The sequence below is a fragment of the Salmo salar genome, chromosome ssa16 (genome assembly GCF_905237065.1).
Source record: "Salmo salar chromosome ssa16, Ssal_v3.1, whole genome shotgun sequence".
Taxonomy (NCBI): Eukaryota; Metazoa; Chordata; class Actinopteri; order Salmoniformes; family Salmonidae; genus Salmo; species Salmo salar.
The window spans coordinates 55,516,843-55,539,699 of NC_059457.1; the positions used below are offsets into that span (position 1 = coordinate 55,516,843).

A 22,857-nucleotide genomic window follows, 5' to 3' on the forward strand; every position below is an offset into this window, starting at 1 on the left:
TGTCTCTGTCTCTCCCCCTGCCCCCCCTCCCCAAGGTGCTGACGCTGAAGGAGCAGTTGGACCAGGAGATGAGGAGGAGGCAGGCCTACGTCAACCAGATACTGAGATAATGGGGTGACCCCTGACCCCTGAGAGGGATGGGGACAATGACAGCATGGCATTCTGGGACAGACAGTCACTCTATAGCCCTTAGTATGTATGTTAGTGGGAATCAACAGACTAGTTTACGCAGAACGTACACATGTACACACACACACACACACACACACTCACACACACACACACATTCACACACACACACACACACACACACACACACACACACACACACACACACTCACATACACGTAGGTACGCAAGACACACAATGACATGCAGACACAAGCCCAAAACCACACACACACACACACACACACACACACACACACACACTGGATTTCAGTAATCTGCAGAGAAACCCCAACAACAAGCAGTGAAGGTGCTGTTTCTGGCTGTGCTGGAAGCTGGCAGATTATTTTAAGGATTTGTTCTGGCCAGACGGTGCTGCTAAGTCTGTTACTGTTGTTGTCTCGGTTTGTCCAACAACACAATGTGAAGATAGACAGGCACACACACACACGCACACACGCACATACACACACACATACACACACACACACACACACACACACACACACACACACACACACACACCCTAATCATGTTACTGTTGTCTCGGTTTGTCTAACAGCATAGAATCCTTCCTCTGTAACTCAGTGGTAAAACCTTTACTGCTGCATGGCTAGTATTTATGTAGTTTATCATTCAAATTATCATCATTAAAACCCTTATAACCATTTTTATTAATTATTTCTGTCATTTTTTTTTTTAATTATATAATATTTGCAAATTTGTATCGATTTCAATTTTCAATGATTAAGCCAATCATAAGGTGATAATTGATATCAGAGAAATGAGAAATGATGTATAAACCGTATAACCTACGGTTTATAGCACTGTTGTCAATTCCTGTTGATTAGTTTTATGTGTAGGTCCAACGCTGACACAGTCATTCTATTATTCTATCAGAACACAATGAGCTTATGTTTGAGGCAAATAAAAGTGAGATATGAAAAGACTGAGTGGTTTATTCAGCTTGTATTCATTCATTAGACGCTACGTTCCTTTGTTTTGGAAACTGTTCAAGTGTGTGTGTGTGTGTGTGTGTGTGTGTGTGTGTGTGTGTGTGTGTGTGTGTGTGTGTGTGTGTGTGTGTGTGTGTGTGTGTGTGTGTGTGTGTAAACACTACGAACAAACCACAACGATCCTATTTGTGTTCCACATTTTGAGTTTGTTAATGATCCTCTTTGTGGAAGAGAAAGCTGTGACCTTTGCTCTCTCTGTTACTGCCTGCAGCAGCCTCTCTCTCTCTCTCTCTCTCTCCCTCTCCCCTCCTCTCTCTCTCTCTCCCTCTCCCCCTTTCCCCCTCTCCCTCTCTCTCTCTCTCTCTCTCTCTCTCTCCCTCTCCCTCTCCCCTCCCCCGCCCTCTGTCTCTCTCTCTCTCCCCCTTTCCCTCTCTCTCTCTCTCTCTCTCTCTCTCCCCTCCCTCTCTCTCCCTCTCCCCCTTTCCCCCTCTCCCTCTCCCTCTCTCTCTCTCTCTCTCTCTCTCTCCCTCTCCCTCTCCCCTCCCCGCCCTCTGTCTCTCTCTCTCTCTCCCCCTTTCCCTCTCTCTCTCTCTCTCTCTCTCTCTCCCTCCCCTTCTCCCTCTCTCTCTCTCCCTCTCCCCCTTTCCCTTTCCCTCTCTCTCTCTCTCTCTCCCTCTCTCTGCCCAATTGTGTACTATGATATGTTATGTCCTGATAAAAAAAATTATACAAATGTATGTGTGCAATTTGCATGATATGTCATACATTTCAATTTTGTACACTAGATTACAAATTTGTAAACACTTAAGATCCCAGAGTTTTGCTGGTTAATTGGCGCACTGTTATTCACTGATCATAAACCACTTTGTGTTAAGTTTGTTTCCTATAATATAGTTTGTTTCCTATCCTGTGGTTTGCTAATTTAGCTGTACAAGGTAAAGGGTTTAGTGGAGAGGTAGAGGTAGCTTTCCAAAGTAAGGACAGTCTACATAACATGTATCTCTCCTGTTGCCTAGTTACTTTACCCCTACCTATATCTACACAGCTACCTCAATTACCTCGTACCCCTGTTATTACCTCGTACCCCTGTTATTACCTCATACCCCTGTTATTACCTCATACCCCTGTTATTACCTCATACCCCTGTTATTACCTGGTACCCCTGTTATTACCTCATACCCCTGTTATTACCTCATATCCCTGTTATTACCTCGTACCCCTGTTATTACCTCCTACCCCTGTTATTACCTTCTACCCCTGTTATTACCTCATACCCCTGTTATTACCTCATACCCCTGTTATTACCTGGTACCCCTGTTATTACCTCATACCCCTGTTATTACCTCATACCCCTGTTATTGCCTGGTACCCCTGTTATTACCTCATACCCCTGTTATTACCTTCTACCCCTGTTATTACCTCATACCCCTGTTATTACCTCGTACCCCTGTTATTGCCTGGTACCCCTGTTATTACCTCATACCCCTGTTATTACCTGGTACCCCTGTTATTACCTCATACCCCTGTTATTACCTCATATCCCTGTTATTACCTCATACCCCTGTTATTACCTCATACCCCTGTTATTACCTCCTACCCCTGTTATTACCTTCTACCCCTGTTATTACCTCATACCCCTGTTATTACCTCATACCCCTGTTATTACCTCATACCCCTGTTATTGCCTGGTACCCCTGTTATTACCTCATACCCCTGTTATTGCCTGGTACCCCTGTTATTACCTCATACCCCTGTTATTACCTTCTACCCCTGTTATTACCTCATACCCCTGTTATTACCTCATACCCCTGTTATTACCTTCTACCCCTGTTATTACCTCATACCCCTGTTATTACCTCGTATCCCTGTTATTACCTTCTACCCCTGTTAATACCTCATACCCCTGTTATTACCTCGTACCCCTGTTATTACCTCATACCCCTGTTATTACCTCGTACCCCTGTTATTACCTTCTACCCCTGTTATTACCTCATACCCCTGTTATTACCTCGTATCCCTGTTATTACCTTCCACCCCTGTTAATACCTCATACCCCTGTTATTACCTCGTACCCCTGTTATTACCTCATACCCCTGTTATTACCTCGTACCCCTGTTATTACCTTCTACCCCTGTTATTACCTCATACCCCTGTTATTGCCTGGTACCCCTGTTATTGCCTGGTACCCCTGTTATTGCCTGGTACCCCTGTTATTACCTCATACCCCTGTTATTACCTCATACCCCTGTTATTGCCTGGTACCCCTGTTATTGCCTGGTACCCCTGTTATTACCTCATACCCATTGCCGCCTGCTATAGACCACCCTCGGCCCTCAGCTGTGCCCTGGACACCATATGTGAACTGATTGCCCCCCATCTATTTTCAGAGCTCGTGCTACTAGGTGACCTAAACTGGGACATGCTTAACACCCCAGCCATCCTACAATCTAAGCTTGATGCCCTCAATCTCACACAACTTATCAATGAACCTAACAGGTACAACCCCAAAGCCTTAAACACGGGCACCCTCATAGATATCATCCTAACTAACTTGCCCTCTAAATACACCTCTGCTGTTTTCAACCAAGATATCAGCGATCACTGCCTCATTGCCTGCATCCATAATGGGTCTGCGGTCAAACGACCTCCACTCATCACTGTCAAACGCTCCCTGAAACATTTCAGTGAGCAAGCCTTTCTAATCGACCTGGCCTGGGTATCCTGGAAGGATATTGACCCCATCCCGTCAGTAGAGGATGCCTGGTTATTCTTTAAAAGTGCATTCCTCCCCATCTTAAATAAGCATGCCCCATTCAAGAAATTTAGAACCAGGAACAGATATAGCCCTTGGTTCTCTCCAGACCTGACTGCCCTTAACCAACACAAAAACATCCTGTGGCGTTCTGCATTAGCATCGAACAGCCCCCGTGATATGCAACTTTTCAGGGAAGTTAGAAACCAATATACACAGGCAGTTAGAAAAGCCAAGGCTAGCTTTTTCAAGCAGAAATTTGCTTCCTGCAACACAAACTCAAAAAGGTTCTGGGACACTGTAAAGTCCATGGAGAATAAGAACACCTCCTCCCAGCTGCCCACTGCACTGAGGATAGGAAACTCTGTCACCACCGATAAATCCACTATAATTGAGAATTTCAATAAGGATTTTTCTACCGCTGGCCATGCTTTCCACCTGGCTACCCCTACAGCAGTCAACAGCACTGCTGTCACGTCCTGACCAGTAAAAGGGGTTGTTTGTTATTGTAGTTTGGTCAGGGCATGGCAGGGGGTGTTTGTTTAATGTGTTTCGGGGTTTTTGGTTTATGTTCTATGTTTTCTATTTCTATGTGGTTTATCTAGTTTTTCTATTTCTATGTTGGCGTTTTGGAACGACCTCCAATTAGAGACAGCTGGTTGTCGTTGCCTCTAATTGGAGGCCATATTTAAGTGGGTTAGTTGTCTCTTGTGTTTGTGGGTGGTTGTTCCTTGTATAGTCTGAGCACCTTACGGGACTGTTTTCGTCGTTTGTTTTGTGTAAGTGTTTTGTTGTTTTTCCTTCAAATAAAAGAAGATGCTAAATATACCCGCTGCAGTTTGGTCCACTCCTTACGACGAACGTTACTACTGCACCCCCCAAAGCTACTCGCCCATTTCTCGTTCTAACAAATCCGTTCAGCTGATGTTCTGAAAGAGCTGCAAAATCTGGACCCCTACAAATCAGCCGGGCTAGACAATCTGGACCCTTTCTTTCTAAAATTATCTGCCGAAATTGTTGCAACCCCTATTACCAGCCTGTTCAACCTCTCTTTCATGTCGTCTGAGATTCCCAAAGATTGGAAAGCAGCTGCTGTCATCCCCCTCTTCAAAGCAGGAGACACTCTTGACCCAAACTGCTACAGACCTATATCTATCCTACCCTGCCTTTCTAAGGTCTTCAAAAGCCAAGTCAACAAACAGATTACTGACCATTTCGAATCCCACCGCACCTTCTCCGCTATGCAATCTGGTTTCAGAGCTGGTCATGGGTGCACCTCAGCCACGCTCAAGGTCGTAAACGATATCGTAACCTCCATCGATAAGAAACAATACTGTGCAGCCGTATTCATTGACCTGGCCAAAGCCTTCGACTCTGTCAATCACCACATCCTCATCGGCAGACTCAATAGCCTTGGTTTCTCAAATGACTGCCCTGCCTGGTTCACCAACTACTTCTCTGATAGAGTTCAGTGTGTCAAATCGGAGGGCCTGTTGTCTGGACCTCTGGCAGTTTCTATGGGGGTGCCACAGGGTTCAATTCTTGGGCCAACTCTTTTCTCTGTACACATCAATGATGTCGCTCTTGCTGCTGGTGAGTCTCTGATCCACCTCTACACAGACGACACCATTCTGTATACTTCTGGCCCTTCTTTGGACACTGTGTTAACTACTCTCCAGACGAGCTTCAATGCCATACAACTCTCCTTCCGTGGCCTCCAACTGCTCTTAAATACAAGTAAAACTAAATGCATGCTCTTCAACCGATCGCTGCCTGCACCTGCCCGCCTGTCCAGCATCACTACTCTAGACGGTTCTGACTTAGAATATGTGGACAACTACAAATACCTAGGTGTCTGGTTAGACTGTAAACTCTCCTTCCAGACTCTCATCAAACATCTCCAATCCAAAGTTAAATCTAGAATTGGCTTCCTATTTCGCAACAAAGCATCCTTCACTCATGCTGCCAAACATACCCTCGTAAAACTGACCATCCTACCGATCCTCGACTTCGGCGATGTCATTACCCTACTCAACAAACTGGATGCAGTCTATCACAGTGCCATCCGTTTTGTCACCAAAGCCCCATATACTACCCACCACTGCGACCTGTACGCTCTCATCGGCTGGCCCTCGCTTCATACTCGTCGCCAAAGCCACTGGCTCCAGGTCATCTACAAGACCCTGCTAGGTAAAGTCCCCCCGTATCTCCGCTCACTGGTCACCATAGCAGCACCCACCTGTTGCACGCGCTCCAACAGGTATATCTCTCTGGTCACCCCTAAAGCCAACTCCTCCTTTGGTCGTCTCTCCTTCCAGTTCTCTGCTGCCAATGACTGGAACGAACTGCAAAAATCTCTGAAGCTGGAGACTCATATCTCCCTCACTAGCTTTAAGCACCAGCTGTCAGAGCAGCTCACAGATCACTGCACCTGTACATAGCCCATCTATAATTTAGCCCATACAACTACCGCTTCCCCTACTGTATTTATTTATGTATTTATTTTGCTCCTTTGCACCCCATTATTTCTATTTCTACTTAGCACTTTCTTCTACTACAAATCAACGATTCCAGTGTTTTACTTGCTATATTGTATTTACTTCGCCACCATGGCATTTTTTTGCCTTTACCTCCCTTATCTCACCTCATTTGCTCACATTGTATATAGACTTATTTTTCTACTGTATTATTGACTGTATGTTTGTTTTACTCCATGTGTAACTCTGTGTTGTTGTATGTGTCGAACTGCTTTGCTTTATTCTTGGCCAGCTCGCAATTGTAAATGAGAACTTGTTCTCAACTTGCCTACCTGGTTAAATAAAGGTGAAATAAAAATAAATAAATAAAAATACCCCTGTTATTACCGGGTACCCCTGTTATTACCTGGTACCCCTGTTATTACCTGGTACCCCTGTTATTACCTGGTACCCCTGTTATTACCTCATACCCCTGTTATTACTTCATACCCCTGTTATTACCTCGTACCCCTGTTATTACCTCATACCCCTGTTATTACCTCATACCCCTGTTATTACCTCACACCCCTGTTATTGCCTGGTACCCCTGTTATTGCCTGGTACCCCTGTTATTACCTCATACCCCTGTTATTACCTCATACCCCTGTTATTGCCTGGTACCCCTGTTATTACCTCGTACCCCTGTTATTACTTCATACCCCTGTTATTGCCTGGTACCCCTGTTATTACCTCATACCCCTGTTATTACCTCATACCCCTGTTATTACCTCATACCCCTGTTATTACCTGGTACCCCTGTTATTACCTCATACCCCTGTTATTACCTCATACCCCTGTTATTGCCTCATACCCCTGTTATTACCTCATACCCCTGTTATTGCCTGGTACCCCTGTTATTACCTCATACCCCTGTTATTGCCTGGTACCCCTGTTATTACCTCATACCCCTGTTATTGCCTGGTACCCCTGTTATTACCTCATACCCCTGTTATTACCGGGTACCCTTGCTATTACCTCATACTCCTGTTATTACCTCATACCCCTACACATCAACTCGGTACTGGTACCCCCTGTATATAGCCATGTTATTACCTCGTACCCCTACACGTCAACTCGGTACTGGTACCCCCTGTATATAGTCATGTTATTACCTGGTTTAAACATACTCTGGTATGCCTAGGTAGATGTACAGAGTCAAGATAAGATGAGAGGAAAACTGTCCGCGGTGAAGTGTGTAACCTGTTCAGTCTGACATGCTAAAGGTACATTATCTGTACAGACTCAGAGTAAAGGGTTAAGCCAAAGAGGAGAGGGAGAAGCCTTGTCAGAGTTTCTAAAGCACTCCTTTGATTATCATAGGTCCGCCCAGTGGTTATCCAGTTACCGGCCCTCTGCTATACCATTGGCCGACATTCACTCATTATGCGAGGTAGTGAATCCCAAGGGGGGGTGGGGCCTAGCAGAGCTGAAAGAACTCCTTTGGCAGGCAGAATAGAGCTTTTATTGAAGATATTTCTAACCCTAACCATCAGGGACCAAATCGCTGGGATTGTAAAAAAAAAATATATAATTTTTTTAATTTTTTAACTCTGCTCCCCCTTTTCTTTCAGTCTTTCCCTCATTTGATTTCTGTGAGACGAAGCAGCAGCACAGCTTTACAAACCAACGAAGCAACCAGCAAGGCAAGGAATCTATCCCCTTGTCTCAGACAAACAGCACAACTAAGAGAGAGAGAGAGAGAGAGAGAGAGAGAGAGAGAGAGAGAGAGAGAGAGAGAGAGAGAGAGAGAGAGCGCAAGACAACGCAGGAGATTTAAAGGGCTGCTGTTGCTGCAGCTGTGAAAGGTTCCTGCTCTCCTATTCTGCTGATACCCCAGGTGTTCTTCTACCCTACCCTCTGATACCCTAGGTGTTCTGCTACCCTACCCTCTGATACCCTCTGATACCCTCTGCCTGCTGTGACTGTCCCTGTCACCTCATTCCCTGGGAGAGAGAAAGGAAGAAGGACAGAGAGAGAAAGAGAGAGTCACAACACTGAAGATTTAAAGAGCTGCTGGTGTAGAAGACGAGATACTGTCCTCTCCTGTCCTCTCCTGTCCTCCTGTTCTGCTGCCTGCCTAGAGGCTGAAGCTGAGAGTCTGAGGGCCATGGTGAAGATGCCTGTACCTGGAGCCCTGCTACCCTGCCTCTGCACCCTGCTCTGCCTGAACCTGCTGCTCCTCCCTGGGACGGTCGAATCGGTGGTACCCCTGGAAGACTTCTACCCTTTCGGCCAGGACTGGGGGGACTCCCAAACCATCTCCCAGGATGATGGCGGCTCGGGGCTGCTGGAGATCTCTGTAGCTTTTCCCTTCTTCGGTGACAGACACTCTGGACTCTACGTGAGTAAAGGGGAGCGGAGTGTGCGACTTATGCAGGAGAATGTTTCAATCATGATAACCCGGTGCTTCCAGCAGTACGTGGGAGAGTTGGTGTGGGGGGCTGAGAGTGTGTTGGGGGGGGGCTGAGAGTGTGTGTGTGGGGGGCTGAGAGTGTGTGGGGGGGGCTGAGAGTGTGTGTGTGGGGGGCTGAGAGTGTGTTGGGGGGGCTGAGAGTGTGTGTGTGGGGGGCTGAGAGTGTGTGTGGGGGGCTGAGAGTGTGTGTGTGGGGGGCTGAGAGTGTGTGTGGGGGGCTTAGAGTGTGTGTGGGGATGAGAGTGTGTGGGGGGATGAGAGTGTGTGTGGGGGGGCTGAGAGTGTGTGTGGGGGAGGCTGAGAGTGTGTTGGGGCTGAGAGTGTGTGTGGGGGCTGAGAGTGTGTGGGGGGCTGAGAGTGTGTGTGGGGGGGGCTGAGAGTGTGTTGGGGCTGCGAGTGTGTGTGGGGGGCTGAGAGTGTGTGTGTGGGGGGCTGAGAGTGTGTGTGTGTTGGGGCTGAGAGTGTGTGGGGGCTAAGAGTGTGTTGGGGCTGAGAGTGTGTGTGGGGGTGAGAGTGTGTGTGGGGGGGCTGAGTGTGTGTGTGGGGGGCTGAGAGTGTGTGTGGGGGGCTGAAAGTGTGTTGTGGGGGGCTGAGAGTGTTGTGGGGGGCTGAGAGTGTTGTGGGGGCTGAGAGTGAGTGTGGGGGGCTGACAGTGTGTTGGGGCTGAGTGTGTGTGTGTGGGGGAGCTGAGAGTGTGTTGGGGGGCTGAGAGTGTGTTGGGGCTGAGAGTGTGTGTGGGGGCTGAGAGTGTGTGTGGGGGGGGCTGAGAGTGTGTGGGGGGGCTGAGAGTGTGTGTGGGGGGGCTGAGAGTGTGTGTGTGGGGGGCTGAGAGTGTGTGTGTGGGGGGCTGAGAGTGTGTGGGGGGGGCTGAGAGTGTGTGGGGGGGGCTGAGAGTGTGTTGGGGCTGAGAGTGTGTGTGGGGGGGGCTGAGAGTGTGTGTGTGGGGGGGGTTGAGAGTGGGTGTGGGGGGCTGAGAGTGTGTTGGGGCTGAGAGTGTGTGTGTGGGGGGCTGAGAGTGTGTGGGGGGCTGAGAGTGTGTGATTGGGGGGCTGAGAGTGTGTTGGGGCTGAGAGTGTGTGTGGGGGGGCTGAGAGTGTGTGTGGGGGGCTGAGAGTGTGTGTATGGGGGGCTGAGAGTTTGTGTGGGGGGGCTGAGAGTGTGTGGGGGGGGCTGAGAGTGTGTGTGGGGGGCTGAGAGTTTGTGTGGGGGGCTGAGAGTTTGTGTGGGGGGCTGAGAGTGTGTGGGGGGGCTGAGAGTGTGTGGGGGGCTGAGAGTGTGCGGGGGGCTGATAGTGTGTGGGTGGGCTGAGAGTGTGTGTGGGGGCTGATAATGTGTGTGGAGGGGCTGAGAGTGTGAGTGGGGGCTGAGAGTGTGTGTGGGGGGACTGATAGTGTGTGGGGGGGGCTGAGAGTGTGTGTGTGGGGGGGGCTGAGAGTGTATTGGGGCTGAGAGAGTGTGTGGGGGGGCTGAGAATATGTGTGGGGGGCTGAGAGTGTGTGTGGGGGGCTGAGAATGTGTGGGGCTGAGTGGTGTGTGGGGGTGAGAGTGTGTGTGGGGGGCTGAGAGTGAGTGTGTGGGGGGCTGAGAGTGTGTGTGGGGGGCTGAGAGTGTGTGTGGGGCTGAGAGTGTGTGTGGGGGGCTGAGAGTGTGTGTGTGTGGGGGGCTGAGAGTGTGTGTGTGGGGGGCTGAGAGTGTGTGTGTGGGGGGCTGAGAGTGTGTGTGGGGGGCTGAGAGTGTGTGTGGGGGGGCTGAGAGTGTGTGTGGGGGGCTGAGAGTGGGTGTGTGGGGAGGCTGAGAGTGTGTGTGGGGGGCTGAGAGTGTGTGTGGGGGGCTGAGAGTGTGTGTGGGGAGGCTGAGCAGTGTGTGTGGGGGGCTGAGAGTGTGTGTGGGGGGCTGAGAGTTTGTGTGGGGGGTTGAGAGTGTGTGGGGGGGCTGAGAGTGTGTGGGGGGCTGAGAGTGTGTGTGGGGGGCTGAGAGTGTGTGGGGGGGCTGAGAGTGTGTGGGGGGCTGAGAGTGTGTGTGGGGGGCTGAGAGTGTGTGTGGGGGCTGAGAGTGTGTGGGGGGGCTGAGAGTGTGTGGGGGCTGAGAGTGTGTGTGGGGGGGCTGAGAGTGTGTGTGGGGGGCTGAGTGAGTGTGGTGTGTGTGGGGCTGAGAGTGTGTGTGTGGGGGCTGAGGAGTGTGTGTGTGGGGCTGAGAGTGTGTGTGAGTGTGTGGGGGCTGAGAGTGTGTGGGGGCTGAGTGTGTGTGTGGGGCTGAGAGTGTGTGTGGGGGGCTGAGAGTGTGTGTGGGGCTGAGAGTGTGTGTGGGGGGGCTGAGAGTGTGTGTGGGGGGCTGAGAGTGTGTGTGGGGCTGAGAGTGTGTGGGGGCTGAGAGTGTGTGTGTGGGGGCTGAGAGTGTGTGTGGGGGCTGAGAGTGTGTGGGGGGCTGAGAGTGTGTGTGGGGGCTGAGAGTGTGTGTGGGGGCTGAGAGTGTGTGTGGGGGGGCTGAGAGTGTGTGTGGGGGGCTGAGAGTGTGTGTGGGGGGCTGAGAGTGTGTGTGGGGGCTGAGAGTGTGTGGGGGGGCTGAGAGTGTGTGTGGGGGGCTGAGAGTGTGTGGGGCTGAGAGAGTGTGTGGGGGGCTGAGAGTGTGTGTGGGGGCTGAGAGTGTGTGTGGGGGCTGAGAGTGTGTGTGGGGGGCTGAGAGTGTGTGTGGGGGGCTGAGAGTGTGTGTGTGGGGGGCTGAGAGTGTGTGTGGGGGCTGAGAGGTGTGTGTGGGGGGGCTGAGAGTGTGTGGGGGGGCTGAGAGTGTGTGTGGGGGGCTGAGAGTGTGTGTGGGGGCTGAGAGTGTGTGTGGGGGGGCTGAGAGTGTGTGTGCGGGGGCTGAGAGTGTGTGTGGGGGGGCTGAGAGTGTGTGTGGGGGGGGCTGAGAGTGTGTGTGGGGGGCTGAGAGTGTGTGGGGGGCTGAGAGTGTGTGTGGGGCTGAGAGTGTGTGTGGGGGCTGAGAGTGTGTGTGGGGGGCTGAGAGTGTGTGTGGGGGCTGAGAGTGTGTGTGGGGGCTGAGAGTGTGTGTGGGGCTGAGAGTGTGTGTGGGGGGGCTGAGAGTGTGTGGGGGGCTGAGAGTGTGTGTGGGGGGCTGAGAGTGTGTGGGGGGCTGAGAGTGTGTGTGGGGGGCTGAGAGTGTGTGTGGGGGCTGAGAGTGATGTGTGTGGGGGGCTGAGAGTGTGTGTGGGGGGGCTGAGAGTGTGTGTGTGGGGCTGAGAGTGTGTGTGGGGGCTGAGAGTGTGTGTGGGGGGCTGAGAGTGTGTGTGGGGGGGCTGAGAGTGTGTGTGTGGGGGGCTGAGAGTGTGTGTGTGGGGCTGAGAGTGTGTGTGGGGGGCTGAGAGTGTGTGGGGGCTGAGAGTGTGTGTGGGGGCTGAGAGTTTGTGTGGGGGGCTGAGAGTGTGTGGTGGGGGCTGAGAGTGTGTGTGGGGGCTGAGAGTGTGTGTGGGGGCTGAGAGTGTGTGTGGGGGCTGAGAGTGTGTGTGGGGCTGAGAGTGTGTGTGGGGGCTGAGAGTGTGTGGGGGGCTGAGAGTGTGTGTGGGGGGCTGAGAGTGTGTGTGTGGGGGCTGAGAGTGTGTGTGGGGGGCTGAGAGTGTGTGTGGGGGGCTGAGAGTGTGTGGGGGCTGAGAGTGTGTGGGGGCTGAGAGTGTGTGTGGGGGCTGAGAGTGTGTGTGGGGGGGCTGAGAGTGTGTGGGGGGCTGAGAGTGTGTGTGGGGGCTGAGAGTGTGTGTGGGGCTGAGAGTGTGTGTGGGGGGGCTGAGAGTGTGTGTGGGGGGCTGAGAGTGTGTGGGGGGCTGAGAGTGTGTGTGGGGGCTGAGAGTGTGTGTGTGGGGGCTGAGAGTGTGTGTGTGGGGGCTGAGAGTGTGTGTGGGGGCTGAGAGTGTGTGTGGGGGGGCTGAGAGTGTGTGTGGGGGGCTGAGTGTGTGTGGGGGGCTGAGAGTGTGTGTGTGGGGGGCTGAGAGTGTGTGTGGGGGGCTGAGAGTGTGTGTGGGGGGCTGAGAGTGTGTGGGGGCTGAGAGTGTGTGTGGGGGGCTGAGAGTGTGTGTGGGGGCTGAGAGTGTGTGTGGGGGCTGAGAGTGTGTGTGGGGGCTGAGAGTGTGTGTGGGGGGCTGAGAGTGTGTGTGGGAGGCTGAGAGTGTGTGGCTGTGAGTGTGTGGGGGCTGAGAGTGTGTGTGGGGGCTGAGAGTGTGTGGGGGGGCTGAGAGTGTGTGTGTGGGGGCTGAGAAGTGTGTGTGGGGGGCTGAGAGTGTGTGTGTGGGGGCTGAGAGTGTGTGTGGGGGGCTGAGAGTGTGTGTGGGGGGGCTGAGAGTGTGTGTGGGGGCTGAGAGTGTGTGTGGGGGCTGAGAGTGTGTGTGGGGGCTGAGAGTGTGTGTGGGGGGCTGAGAAGTGTGTGTGGGGGCTGAGAGTGTGTGTGTGTGGGGGGCTGAGAGTGTGTGTGGGGGGCTGAGAGTGTGTGTGGGGGGCTGAGAGTGTGTGTGGGGGCTGAGAGTGTGTGTGTGGGGGGCTGAGAGTGTGTGATGGGGGGCTGAGAGTGTGTGTGGGGGCTGAGAGTGTGTGTGGAGGCTGAGAGTGTGTGTGGGGGGCTGAGAGTGTGTGTGGGGGCTGAGAGTGTGTGGGGGGCTGAGAGTGTGTGTGGGGGCTGAGAGTGTGTGTGGGGGCTGAGAGTGTGTGGGGGCTGAGAGTGTGTGGAGGGGGGGCTGAGAGTGTGTGTGGGGGGCTGAGAGTGTGTGTTGGGGGGCTGAGAGTGTGTGTGGGGGGCTGACAGTGTGTTGGGGCTGAGAGTGTGTGTGGGAGCTGAGAGTGTGTTGGGGGGCTGAGAGTGTGGGGGGGCTGAGAGTGTGTGTGGGGGGCTGAGAGTGTGTGTGGGGGGGCTGAGAGTGTGTGTGGGGGCTCAGAGTGTGTGTGGGGGGCTGAGAGTGTGTTGGGGCTGAGAGTGTGTGTGGGGGGGCTGAGAGTGTGTGTGTGGGGGCTGAGAGTGGGTGTGGGGGGCTGAGAGTGTGTTGGGGCTGAGAGTGTGTGTGGGGGGCTGAGAGTGTGTGTGGGGGGGCTGAGAGTGTGTGTGTGGGGGGCTGAGAGTGTGTGGGGGGGGCTGAGAGTGTGTGTGGGGGGCTGAGAGTGTGTTGGGAATGAGTGTGTGTGTGGGGGGCTGACAGTGTGTGATTGGGGGGCTGAGAGTGTGTGTGTGGGGCTGAGAGTGTGTGGGGGGGCTGAGAGTGTGTGTGTGGGGGCTGAGAGTGTGTGTGTGGGGGCTGAGAGTGTGTGTGTGGTGGCTGAGAGTGTGTGTGGGGGGGCTGAGAGTTTGTGTGGGGGCTGAGAGTGTGTGGGGGCTGAGAGTGTGTGGGTGGGCTGAGAGTGTGTGGGGGGCTGATAATGTGTGTGGAGGGTGCTGAGAGTGTGTGTGGGGGGCTGAGAGTGTGTGTGGGGACTGATAGTGTGTGGGGGGCTGAGAGTGTGTGTGGGGGGCTGAGAGTGTATTGGGTCTGAGAGTGTGTGTGGGGGGCTGAGAGTGTGTAGTGGGGGCTGAGAGTGTGTGTGGGGGCTGAGAGTGTGTGTGGGGGGCTGATAGTGTGTGGGGGGCTGAGAGTGTGTGTGGGGGCTGAGAGTGTGTGTGGGGGCTGAGAGTGTGTGGGGGGGGCTGAGAGTGTGTGTGGGGGGGGCTGAGAGTGTGTGTGGCTGAGAGTGTGTGGGGGCTGAGAAGTGTGTGGGGGCTGAGAGTGTGTGTGGGGGAGCTGAGAGTGTGTGTGGGGGCTGAGAGTGTGTGTTGGGGGGCTGAGAGTGTGTGTGGGGGGCTGAGAGTGTGTGGTGGGGGGCTGAGAGTGTGTGGGGGGCTGAGAGTGTGTGTGGGGGCTGAGAGTGTGTGTGGGGGGGCTGAGAGTGTGTGGGGGGCTGAGAGTGTGCGTGGGGGGGCTGAGAGTGTGTGTGGGGGGCTGAGAGTGTGTGTGGGGCTGAGAGTGTGTGTGGGGGCTGAGAGTGTGTGTGGGGGGCTGAGAGTGTGTGTGGGGGGGCTGAGATGTGTGGGGGGCTGAGAGTGTGTGTGGAGGGCTGAGAGTGTGTGAGAGAGGCTGAGAGTGTGTGAGTGTGTGGGGGCTGAGAGTGTGTGTGTGGGGGGCTGAGAGTGTGTGTTGGGGGCTGAGAGTGTTTGTGGGGGCTGAGAGTGTGTGTGGGGGGCTGAGAGTGTGTGTGGGGGGCTGAGAGTGTGTGTGTGGAGGCTGAGAGTGTGTGTGGGGCTGAGAGTGTGTGTGGGGGGCTGAGAGTGTGTGTGGGGGGCTGAGAGTGTGTGTATGGGGGGCTGAGAGTTTGTGTGGGGGCTGAGAGTGTGTGGGGGCTGAGAGTGTTTGTGGGGGCTGAGAGTTTGTGTGGGGGGCTGAGAGTTTGTGGTGGGGCTGAGAGTGTGTGGGGGGCTGAGGTGTGCGGGGGGGCTGATAGTGTGTGGGTGGGCTGAGAGTGTGTGTGGGGGGCTGATAGTGTGTGTGGAGGGGCTGAGAGTGTGGTGGGGGGCTGAGAGTGTTTGTGGGGGGGCTGATGTGTGTGGGGGGCTGAGAGTGTGTGTGTGTGGGGGGCTGAGAGTGTATTGGGGCTGAGAGTGTGTGTGGGGGGCTGAGAATGTGTGTGGGGGCTGAGAGTGTGTGTGGGGGCTGAGAGTGTGTGTGGGAGCTGAGAGTGTGTGGGGGGGCTGAGATGTGTGTGGGGGCTGAGAGTGAGTGTGTGGGGGGCTGAGAGTGGTGTGTGGGGGGGCTGAGAGTGTGTGTGGGGCTGAGAGTGTGTGTGTGAGGCTGAGAGTGTGTGGTGTGGGGGCTGAGAGTGTGTGTGTGTGTGGGGGCTGAGAGTGTGTGTGGGGGGCTGAGAGTGTGTGTGGGGCTGAGGTGTGTGGGGCTGAGGTGTGTGTGTGGGGCTGAGATGTGTGTGTGAGGGGGCTGAGAGTGTGTGTGGGGGCTGAGAGTGTGTGTGGGGGGGCTGAGAGTGTGTGGGGGGGCTGAGAGTGTGTGTAGAGGGAGCTGAGAAGTGTGTGTGTGTGGGGGCTGAAGAGTGTGTGTGGGGGGCTGAGAGTGTGTGTGGGGGGGCTGAGAGTGTGTGGACTGAGAGTGTGTGGGGGCTGAGAGTGTGTGAGGGCTGAGAGTGTGCTGGGAGTGATAGTGTGTGGGTGGGCTGAGAGTGTGTGTGGGGCTGAGTAATGTGTGTGGGGGGCTGATGTGTGTGGGGCTGAGAGTGTGTGTGGGGGACTGAGAGTGTGTGAGGGTGAGGTGTGTGTGTGGAGGGCTGAGAGTGTGTAGGCTGAGAGTGTGTGTGGGGACTGAGGTGTGTGTGGGGGCTGAGAGTGTGTGTAGGAGGCTGAGAGTGTGTGAGGGGGCTGAGAGTGTGTGAGGGGCTGAGAATGTGTGTGGGGGGCTGAGAGGAGATGGAGTGTGTGTGGGGCTGAGAGTGTGTGTGTGGGGCTGAGAGTGTGTTGGGAGCTGAGAGTGTGTGTGTGGGGCTGAGAGTGTGTGTGTGTGGGGGGGCTGAGAGTGTGTGTGTGGGGCTGAGAGTGTGTGTGGGGTGAGTGTGTGTGAGGAGCTGAGAGTGTGTGTGGGGGGCTGAGAGTGTGTGTGGGGCTGAGAGTGTGTGTGTGGGGGGCTGAGAGTGGTGTGTGGGGGCTGAGAGTGTGTGTGGGGTAGTGTGTGGGGGGCTGAGAGTGTGTGTGGGGGCTGAGAGTGTGTGTGAGTGGTGTAGGGGCTGAGTGTGTGGGGGGCTGAGAGTGTGTAGTGAGGGGCTGAGAGTGTGTGTGGGGCTGAGAGTGTGTGTTGGGGCTGAGAGTGTGTGTGGGGAACTGAGAGTGTGTGTGGGGGGCTGAGAGTGTGTGGGGGGCTGAGAGTGTGTGTGTGGGGGCTGAGAGGTGTGTGTGGGAGCTGAGTGTGTGTGGGGGGCTGAATGTGGGGGGGCTGAGTGTGTGTGTGGGGGGGCTGAGAGTGTGTGTGGGGGCTGAGATGTGTGTGAGGCAGAGAGTGTGTGGGGGGCTGAGAGTGTTGGTGAGGGCTGAGAGTGTATGTGGGGGCTGAGAGTGTGAGTGTGTAAGGCTGAGATGTGTGTGTGGGGCTGAGAGTTTGTGTGGGGGCTGAGGGAAGGGTGTGTGGGGGCTGAGAGTGTTGTGTGGGGGCTGAGAGTGTGTGTGAGGGGACTGAGAGTTTGTGTGGGGGGCTGAGAGTGTGTGAGTGGGGCTGAGAGTGTGTGTGGGGCTGAGAGTGTGGAGCTGTGATGTGTGTTGGGGGTGAGTGTGTATGGGAGCTGAGAGTGATGTGGGGGCTGAGAGTGTGTGGGCTGTGTGGAGCTGGGTGTGGGGGCTGAGAGTGTGTGTGCCAAAGGGTACTTGTGTGTGGTGAGAGCTGAGTGTGTGTGTAGGGGGGCTGAGAGTGTGTGTTAGGGGCTGAGAGTGTGTTGGGGCTGAGAGTGTGTGTGGGGGGGCTGAGGTGTGTGTGTGGGGGGCTGAGAGTGTGTGTGGGGGGCTGAGAGTGTGTGGGGGGCTGAGAGTGTTGTGTGGGGGCTGAGTGTGTTGTGTGTGTGTGTGGGGGCTGACAGTGTGTGATTGGGGGGGCTGAGAGTGTTTGTGGGGCTGAGAGTTTGTGGGGGGCTGAGAGTGTGTGTGGGGGCTGAGAGTGTGTTTATGGGGGCTGAGAGTTTGTGTGGGGGGCTGAGAGTGTGTGGGGTAGCTGAGTGTGTGTGGGTGGCTGAGAGTGTGTGTGGGGGCTGAGAGTTTGTGTGGGGGGCTGAGGGTGTGTGGGGGGCTGAGAGTGTGTGGTGGGCTGAGAGTGTGTGTGAGGGGGGCTGATAAATGTGTGTGGAGGGTGCTGAGAGTGTGAGTGGGGGCTGAGAGTGTGTGTGGGGACTGATAGTGTGTGGGGGGGCTGAGAGTGTTTGGGGCTGGAGATGAGAGTGTGGGGGGTAATGTGTGTATGGGGAGCTGAGAGTGTGAGGGGCTGAGAGTGTGTGGGAAGAGAGCAGTGATGTGTGTGGGGGACTGAGAGTGGGTGTGTATGGGGGGCTGAGAGTGTGTGGGGGCTGAGAGTGGGTGTGGCGGGGCTGAGAGTGTGTGGGGGGCTGAGTGTGTGGGGCTGAGAGAGTGTGTGAGAGCTTAGAGTGTGTGTGGGGGGGCTGAGAGTGTGTGTGGGGGGCTGAGAGTGTGTGTGGGGGCTGAGAGTGTTTGTGGGGGCTGAGAGTGTGTGGGGGCTGAGAGTGTGTGGGGGGCTGAGAGTGTGATGTTGGGGGGCTGAGAGTGTGTTGGGAGCTGAGAGTGTGTGTGGGGGGCTGAGAGTGTGTGTGGGGGCTGAGAGTGTGTGTGGGGGCTGAGAGTTTGTGTGGGGGCTGAGGTGTGTGTGGGGCTGGTGTTTGTGTGGGCTGAGAGTGTGTGGGGCTGAGGTGTGTGTGGGGGCTGAGAGTGTGTGTGGGGGGCTGAGAGTGTGTGTGGGGGCTGAGATGTGTGTGTGGGGGGCTGAGAGTGTGTTGGGGGGGCTGAGAGTGTGTGGGGGGCTGAGAGTGTGTGTGGGGGCTGAGAGTTTGTTGGGGCTGAGAGTGTGTGTGTGTGGGGGCTGAGAGTGTGTGTGGGGGGCTGAGAGTGTGTGGGGGGGGCTGAGAGTGTGTGTGTGGGGCTGAGAGTGTTTGTGGGGGCTGAGAGTGTGTGTGGGTGGTGAGAGTGTGTGTGGGGCTGAGAGATTTGTAGAGAGCTGAAGTGTGTGTGAGGGGCTGAGAGTGTGTGTGTGAGAGTGTGTTGGGGGGCTGAGGTTGTTTGGGGGCTGAGTGTGTGTGTGTGGGGGGGGCTGGAGTGTGTGGGGGCTGAGAGAGTGTGAGAGGGGCTGAGAGTGTGTGGGGGGCTGAGAGTGTGTGTGTGAGGGGCTGGGTGTGTTGGGTAGTTGTGTGGGGTGGTGTGTGTGTGGGGGCTGAGAGTGTGTTGGGGGCTGAGAGTGTGTGGAGAGGCTGAGAGTGTTTGTGTGTTTGGGCTGAGAGTTGTGTGGGGTGCTGAGAGTGTGTTGGGGCTGAGGTGTGTAGGGAGCTGAGAGTGTGTGTGGGGCTGAGAGTGTTATGTGGGGGCTGAGTGTGTGTGTGAGGGGCTGAGAGTTGTGGGGGCTGAGAGTGTGTGTGTGGGAGGCTGAGAGTGTGTGTGGGGGGCTGAGAGTGTTGTGGGGGTCTGAGAGTGTGTGTGGGGGCTGATGTTGGTGGCTTAGAGTGTGTTTGGGGCTGGAGTGTGTGGGGAGCTGAGAGTGTGTGGGGGGCTGAGAGTGTGTGTGGGGGCTGAGAGTCTGTGTGGGGGCTGAGGTGTGAGTGGGGGAGCTGAGGGTGTGTGGGGGCTGAGGTGTGTGTGGGGCTGGTGTGGGGCTGGGAGTGTGTTTGGGAGGCTGAGTAGTGTGTGGGGTGGCTGAGAGTGTGTTTGGGGGGCTGAGAGTTTGTGTGGGGGCTGGGTGTGTGGGGGCTGAGAGTGTGTTGCGCTGAGGTGTGTGTGGGGGCTGAGAGTGTGTGGGGGGCTGAGAGTGTGTTTGAGAGGGGGCTGACAGTGTGTGGGGGGGCTGAGATTGTGTGTTCGGGGCTGATAATGTGTGTGGAGGGCTGAGAGTGGGGCTGAGAGTGTGTGAGGGGCTGAGATGTATGTGTGGGGCTGAGAGTGTGTGTGTGGGGGGCTGGATGTGTGTGAGTGTGAGAGTGGTTGTGGGGGGCTGAGAGTGTGTGAGGAGCTATGTGTGTGGGGGCTGAGAGTGTGTGTGGGGGGGCTGAGAGTGTGTGTGGGGGCTGAGAGTGTGTGTGGGGGGTGTGTGTGTGTGTTGGTTGTGTGTTGTTTTTGGGTGTTTGTCTGTGGGGGCTGAGAGTGTGTGGGGGGGCTGTGTTGTGCTTGTGTGGGGTGCTGAGTTGTGTGGGGGCTGGTGTGTGGCGGCTGTGGGTGTGGGGGGTAGTTTGTGTGGGTGAGTTGTGTTGTAGGTGTTTTTTTTTTTGTGTGTCTGGGTTTGTGTTGTTTTTGGGTGTTGTGGGTGAGAGTTTGTGGGGCTGATGTTTTGTTTGTGTGGGGTTGTTTTTATGTGGGGTGTTGTTTTGTTTTGTGGGGTGTTTTGTTTGTGTGAGGTGTGTTCGTTTTTGGGGGGGCTGAGGTGTGTGTGGGGGCTGAGAGTGTGTGTGGGGGGTGATGTTTGTGGGGTGTTTTTGTGTGTGGGGGTGAGTGTGTGGTGGGTTTGTTTTGTTTGTTGTGTTGGGTTGATGTGTGTGGGGTTTTGTGTGAGGGGGCTAGAGTTGTGTGTGGGTTTGTTTTGAGTGTGTCTTTTGGGGGCTAGTGTGTGTGTGGCTTTGTTTGTGTGGGGTTGTTGTGTGGGTTTTTTGTGTGTTGGGGTGTGTGTTTTGTTGGGTTTTGTTGGTTTTTGTGTGGGCTGTGTTGGGGTGGTTGTGTGTGTGGGGAGTAGTGTGTGTGTTAGGGGCTGAAAGTGTGTGTGGGAGCTGAGTGTGTGTATGCTGAAGAGTGTGTGTGGGGAGGCTGAGAAGTGTTGTAGAGCTGAGAGTGTGAGGGGCTGAGAGTGTGTGGGGGGCTGAGAGTGTTGAAAGGGGGGCTGAGAGTGTGTGTGGGGGGCTGAGTGTTGTGGGGTGGTTGTGTGGGGGTGGTGTTTGGGTTTGTGGGCTTTGTTGTTTGTTGGGCTGAGAGTGTGTGTGGGTGGGTGATTTTGGTTTTTGTGTGGCTTGTGTGTTTTTTGTGTGGGGCTGAGTGTGCGGGTTTCGTGTGTGTGGGTTTTTGGGGCTGAATTTTGTGGGGCTGAGTCATTGAGGGTTTTGTGGTAGAGTGTTGGGTGTTGTGGTTTGTTTGAGTGTGTGGTGAGTGTTGGTTGTGTGTGGGGCTGATTTTGTGTGGGGTTTTTGATTTTGATGTGTTTGGGGGTTTTGTGTTAGTTCTTAAAACATTGGGCTGAGTGTGTTTGTCTAGCCCTGGTGTTTTATTTTTTGGGTGGCTATTTGTTGGCTGAGAGTGTGTTGGCTCATGTGTGAGGAGCTGAGATGTGTGTTTTTATAGTGATGGTGTTGTTCTGAAAGTGTGTTTGGGGCTGTGTGTTTGGGGGCTGAAGTTTGTGTGTTGGGACTGAGAAGTAATTGGGGTTTGTGTGGGGCTGTGTGTGGGGGTGTGTTTTGCTGAGAGTGTGTGTGGGCTAATGTGTGTAGGGGACTGGGGGGGAAGTGTGTTAGAAACTAAAGAAATGTTTAAAAAACTAGAAATGTTGTAGAAACTCAAAGTATGTACATGAAAACACTAAAAGTATATGTAAAGAAAACTTCAAAAGAATGAAGTGTTAGGGGGAGCTGAGGAGTGTAGTAGTAGGGTGGCTAAGGGAAATTAGTAGTAATGCAGGGGGCTTGAGAGTGTGGGGAGCTGAGAGTGTGTGGGTGGGCTGAAGTGTGTGTGGGGAGCTGAGAAGTGTGTTAGGGCGCTGAGAGTGTGTTTGGGGGAGCTGAAAGTGTGTTGGGTCTGAAGTGTGTGGGGGCTGAGAGTGTGTGTTGTGTGTGGGCGGGCTGAGGAGGTGTGTTGGGAGCTGAAGTGTATGCGGAGCTGTGAGAGTTGTGTGTGTGAGGCTGAGAAGTTGTTGTGGAGCTTAGGCACAGTGTTTGGGGGTTAAGAAGTGTGGGAGCTGAGAAGAGTTTTTGGAAGTGTGTTGGGAGGCTTGAGAAGTGTGTAGAGGCTGAAGTGTTGTGTAGCCAGAGGCTGAGATTTGTGTAGAAGTCTTAAGTGTTTAGGGGGTTAAGTGTGTGGGGGCTGAAAGTGTGTTGGGGCTGAAAGTGTGTGGGTTGTCTAGGGTGTGTTGGGGGGGTCTGAGAGTGTGTTTGGGGTGCTGAGAGTATGTTTGGTGGAGGGCTGAGAGTGTGTTTGGGTCTGAGGAGGGTAGGGAGCTGAGAAGTGTGTGTGTGAGGAGCTGAAGTGTGTGTGTGGGGCTGAGTGTGTTGGGGCTGAGTGTTTGTGGGATGGCTGAGAGTGTCTGTGTGTGGGGAGCTGAGAGTTTGTTGTGGGGCTTAGAGTGTTGGGAGTTAAGAGAGTTGTGTGGGAGCTGAAGTGTGTGTGGGGAGCTGAGAAGTGTGTTTAGGGCTGAAGTGTGTGTTGGGGCTGAGTGTGTGTGCGGGCTGAGTTTTGTGGGGAGGCTGAGAGTGTGGTGGGCGGCTGAGGAGTTGTGTTGTGGGGTGGCTGGTGTGTGTTGGGGCTGAGGTGTGAGGTGGGGGCTGAGAGTGTGAGTGGGAGGCTGAGATGTGTGTGATAATTGTGTGGGGGCTTGTGTGTGGTTGTTGGGGGGCCTGTTTGTAGATGTGTTGGGTTTTGTTCGGGGTTGTGTGTGGGTATTTTGGGGGCTGAAGTGTTGTGGGGGTTGAGGTGTGTTTGGGGGAGCTAAGTGCGTGTGGGGGAGCTGAGTTTGGCAGAGAGGGCTGAAGAAGTGTGTAGGGCTGTGTTTGTGGGGAGGCTGAAGTGGTGGGGGAAACTGTGGTGTGGGAGGCTGGGGGTGTGTGGGGGAGCTGAGGAAATTAGTGTGTGGGGGGACCTGAGGGAGTGTGTGTATGAGGCTGAGTATGTGTGGGGGGGCTGAGAGTGTTTGTGACTGAGTGGTTGTGGGGGAGCTGAGAGTGTAGAGGCTGAGATGTTGTTGGCTGAGAAGTTTGTTGGGGGCTACGAGAGTGTGTAGGGAGGCTGATATTTACATGTATGGTGTGGGTGAGTGTGGAAGGGGCTGAGAATGTGGATTGTGTTGGGGCTGAGAGTGTGTGAGTAGTCTGCAAGTGTGTAGGTGAGGACTGGGATTGTGTTTTGGGGCTGAGGTGTGTGTGGATGTGTGGGAGGGCTGAGAGTGTGTGTGGGGGCTGAAGTTTGTTGTGGGTGCTGAGAGGTGTGTGGGGAGGCTGAGGAGTGTGGCTTTGAGGGGACTGAGAGTGTGTGTGAGAGGTCTGAGTGGGGTGTGGTTGGCTGAGAGTGTGGTTTGAGGCTGAATTTGGGGCTGATTGTGTTGGTAAGTGGGGGGTCGTGTTGTGGGGCTAATTGTTTTTTTTGTGGCTTTGTGTGGGGCTA

The 22,857-nt window shown here is 54.5% G+C and overlaps 2 protein-coding genes across 4 annotated transcripts in view; both read left to right on the forward strand.

Moving 5' to 3' along the window:
• crocc2 (ciliary rootlet coiled-coil, rootletin family member 2) overlaps nt 1–1,117 on the forward strand; it is a 151,012-nt gene extending 149,895 nt beyond the window's left edge. The window contains exon 36 of the mRNA XM_045697461.1: nt 36–1,117. Within this exon, the coding sequence (XP_045553417.1) occupies nt 36–110 (75 nt within the window). The 3' untranslated portion in view covers nt 111–1,117. The remainder of the gene's footprint in view (nt 1–35) is intronic.
• Nucleotides 1,118–7,887: 6,770 nt separating this feature from the next.
• The window catches only part of LOC106574124 (sushi, nidogen and EGF-like domains 1), a 144,927-nt gene continuing 129,957 nt past the window's right edge, over nt 7,888–22,857 (forward strand). For all 3 annotated transcript variants that reach the window (XM_045697462.1, XM_045697464.1, XM_045697465.1), the window contains exon 1: nt 7,888–8,733. In XM_045697462.1, coding sequence (XP_045553418.1) covers nt 8,500–8,733 — 234 coding nt within the window. In that variant the 5' untranslated portion in view covers nt 7,888–8,499. The remainder of the gene's footprint in view (nt 8,734–22,857) is intronic.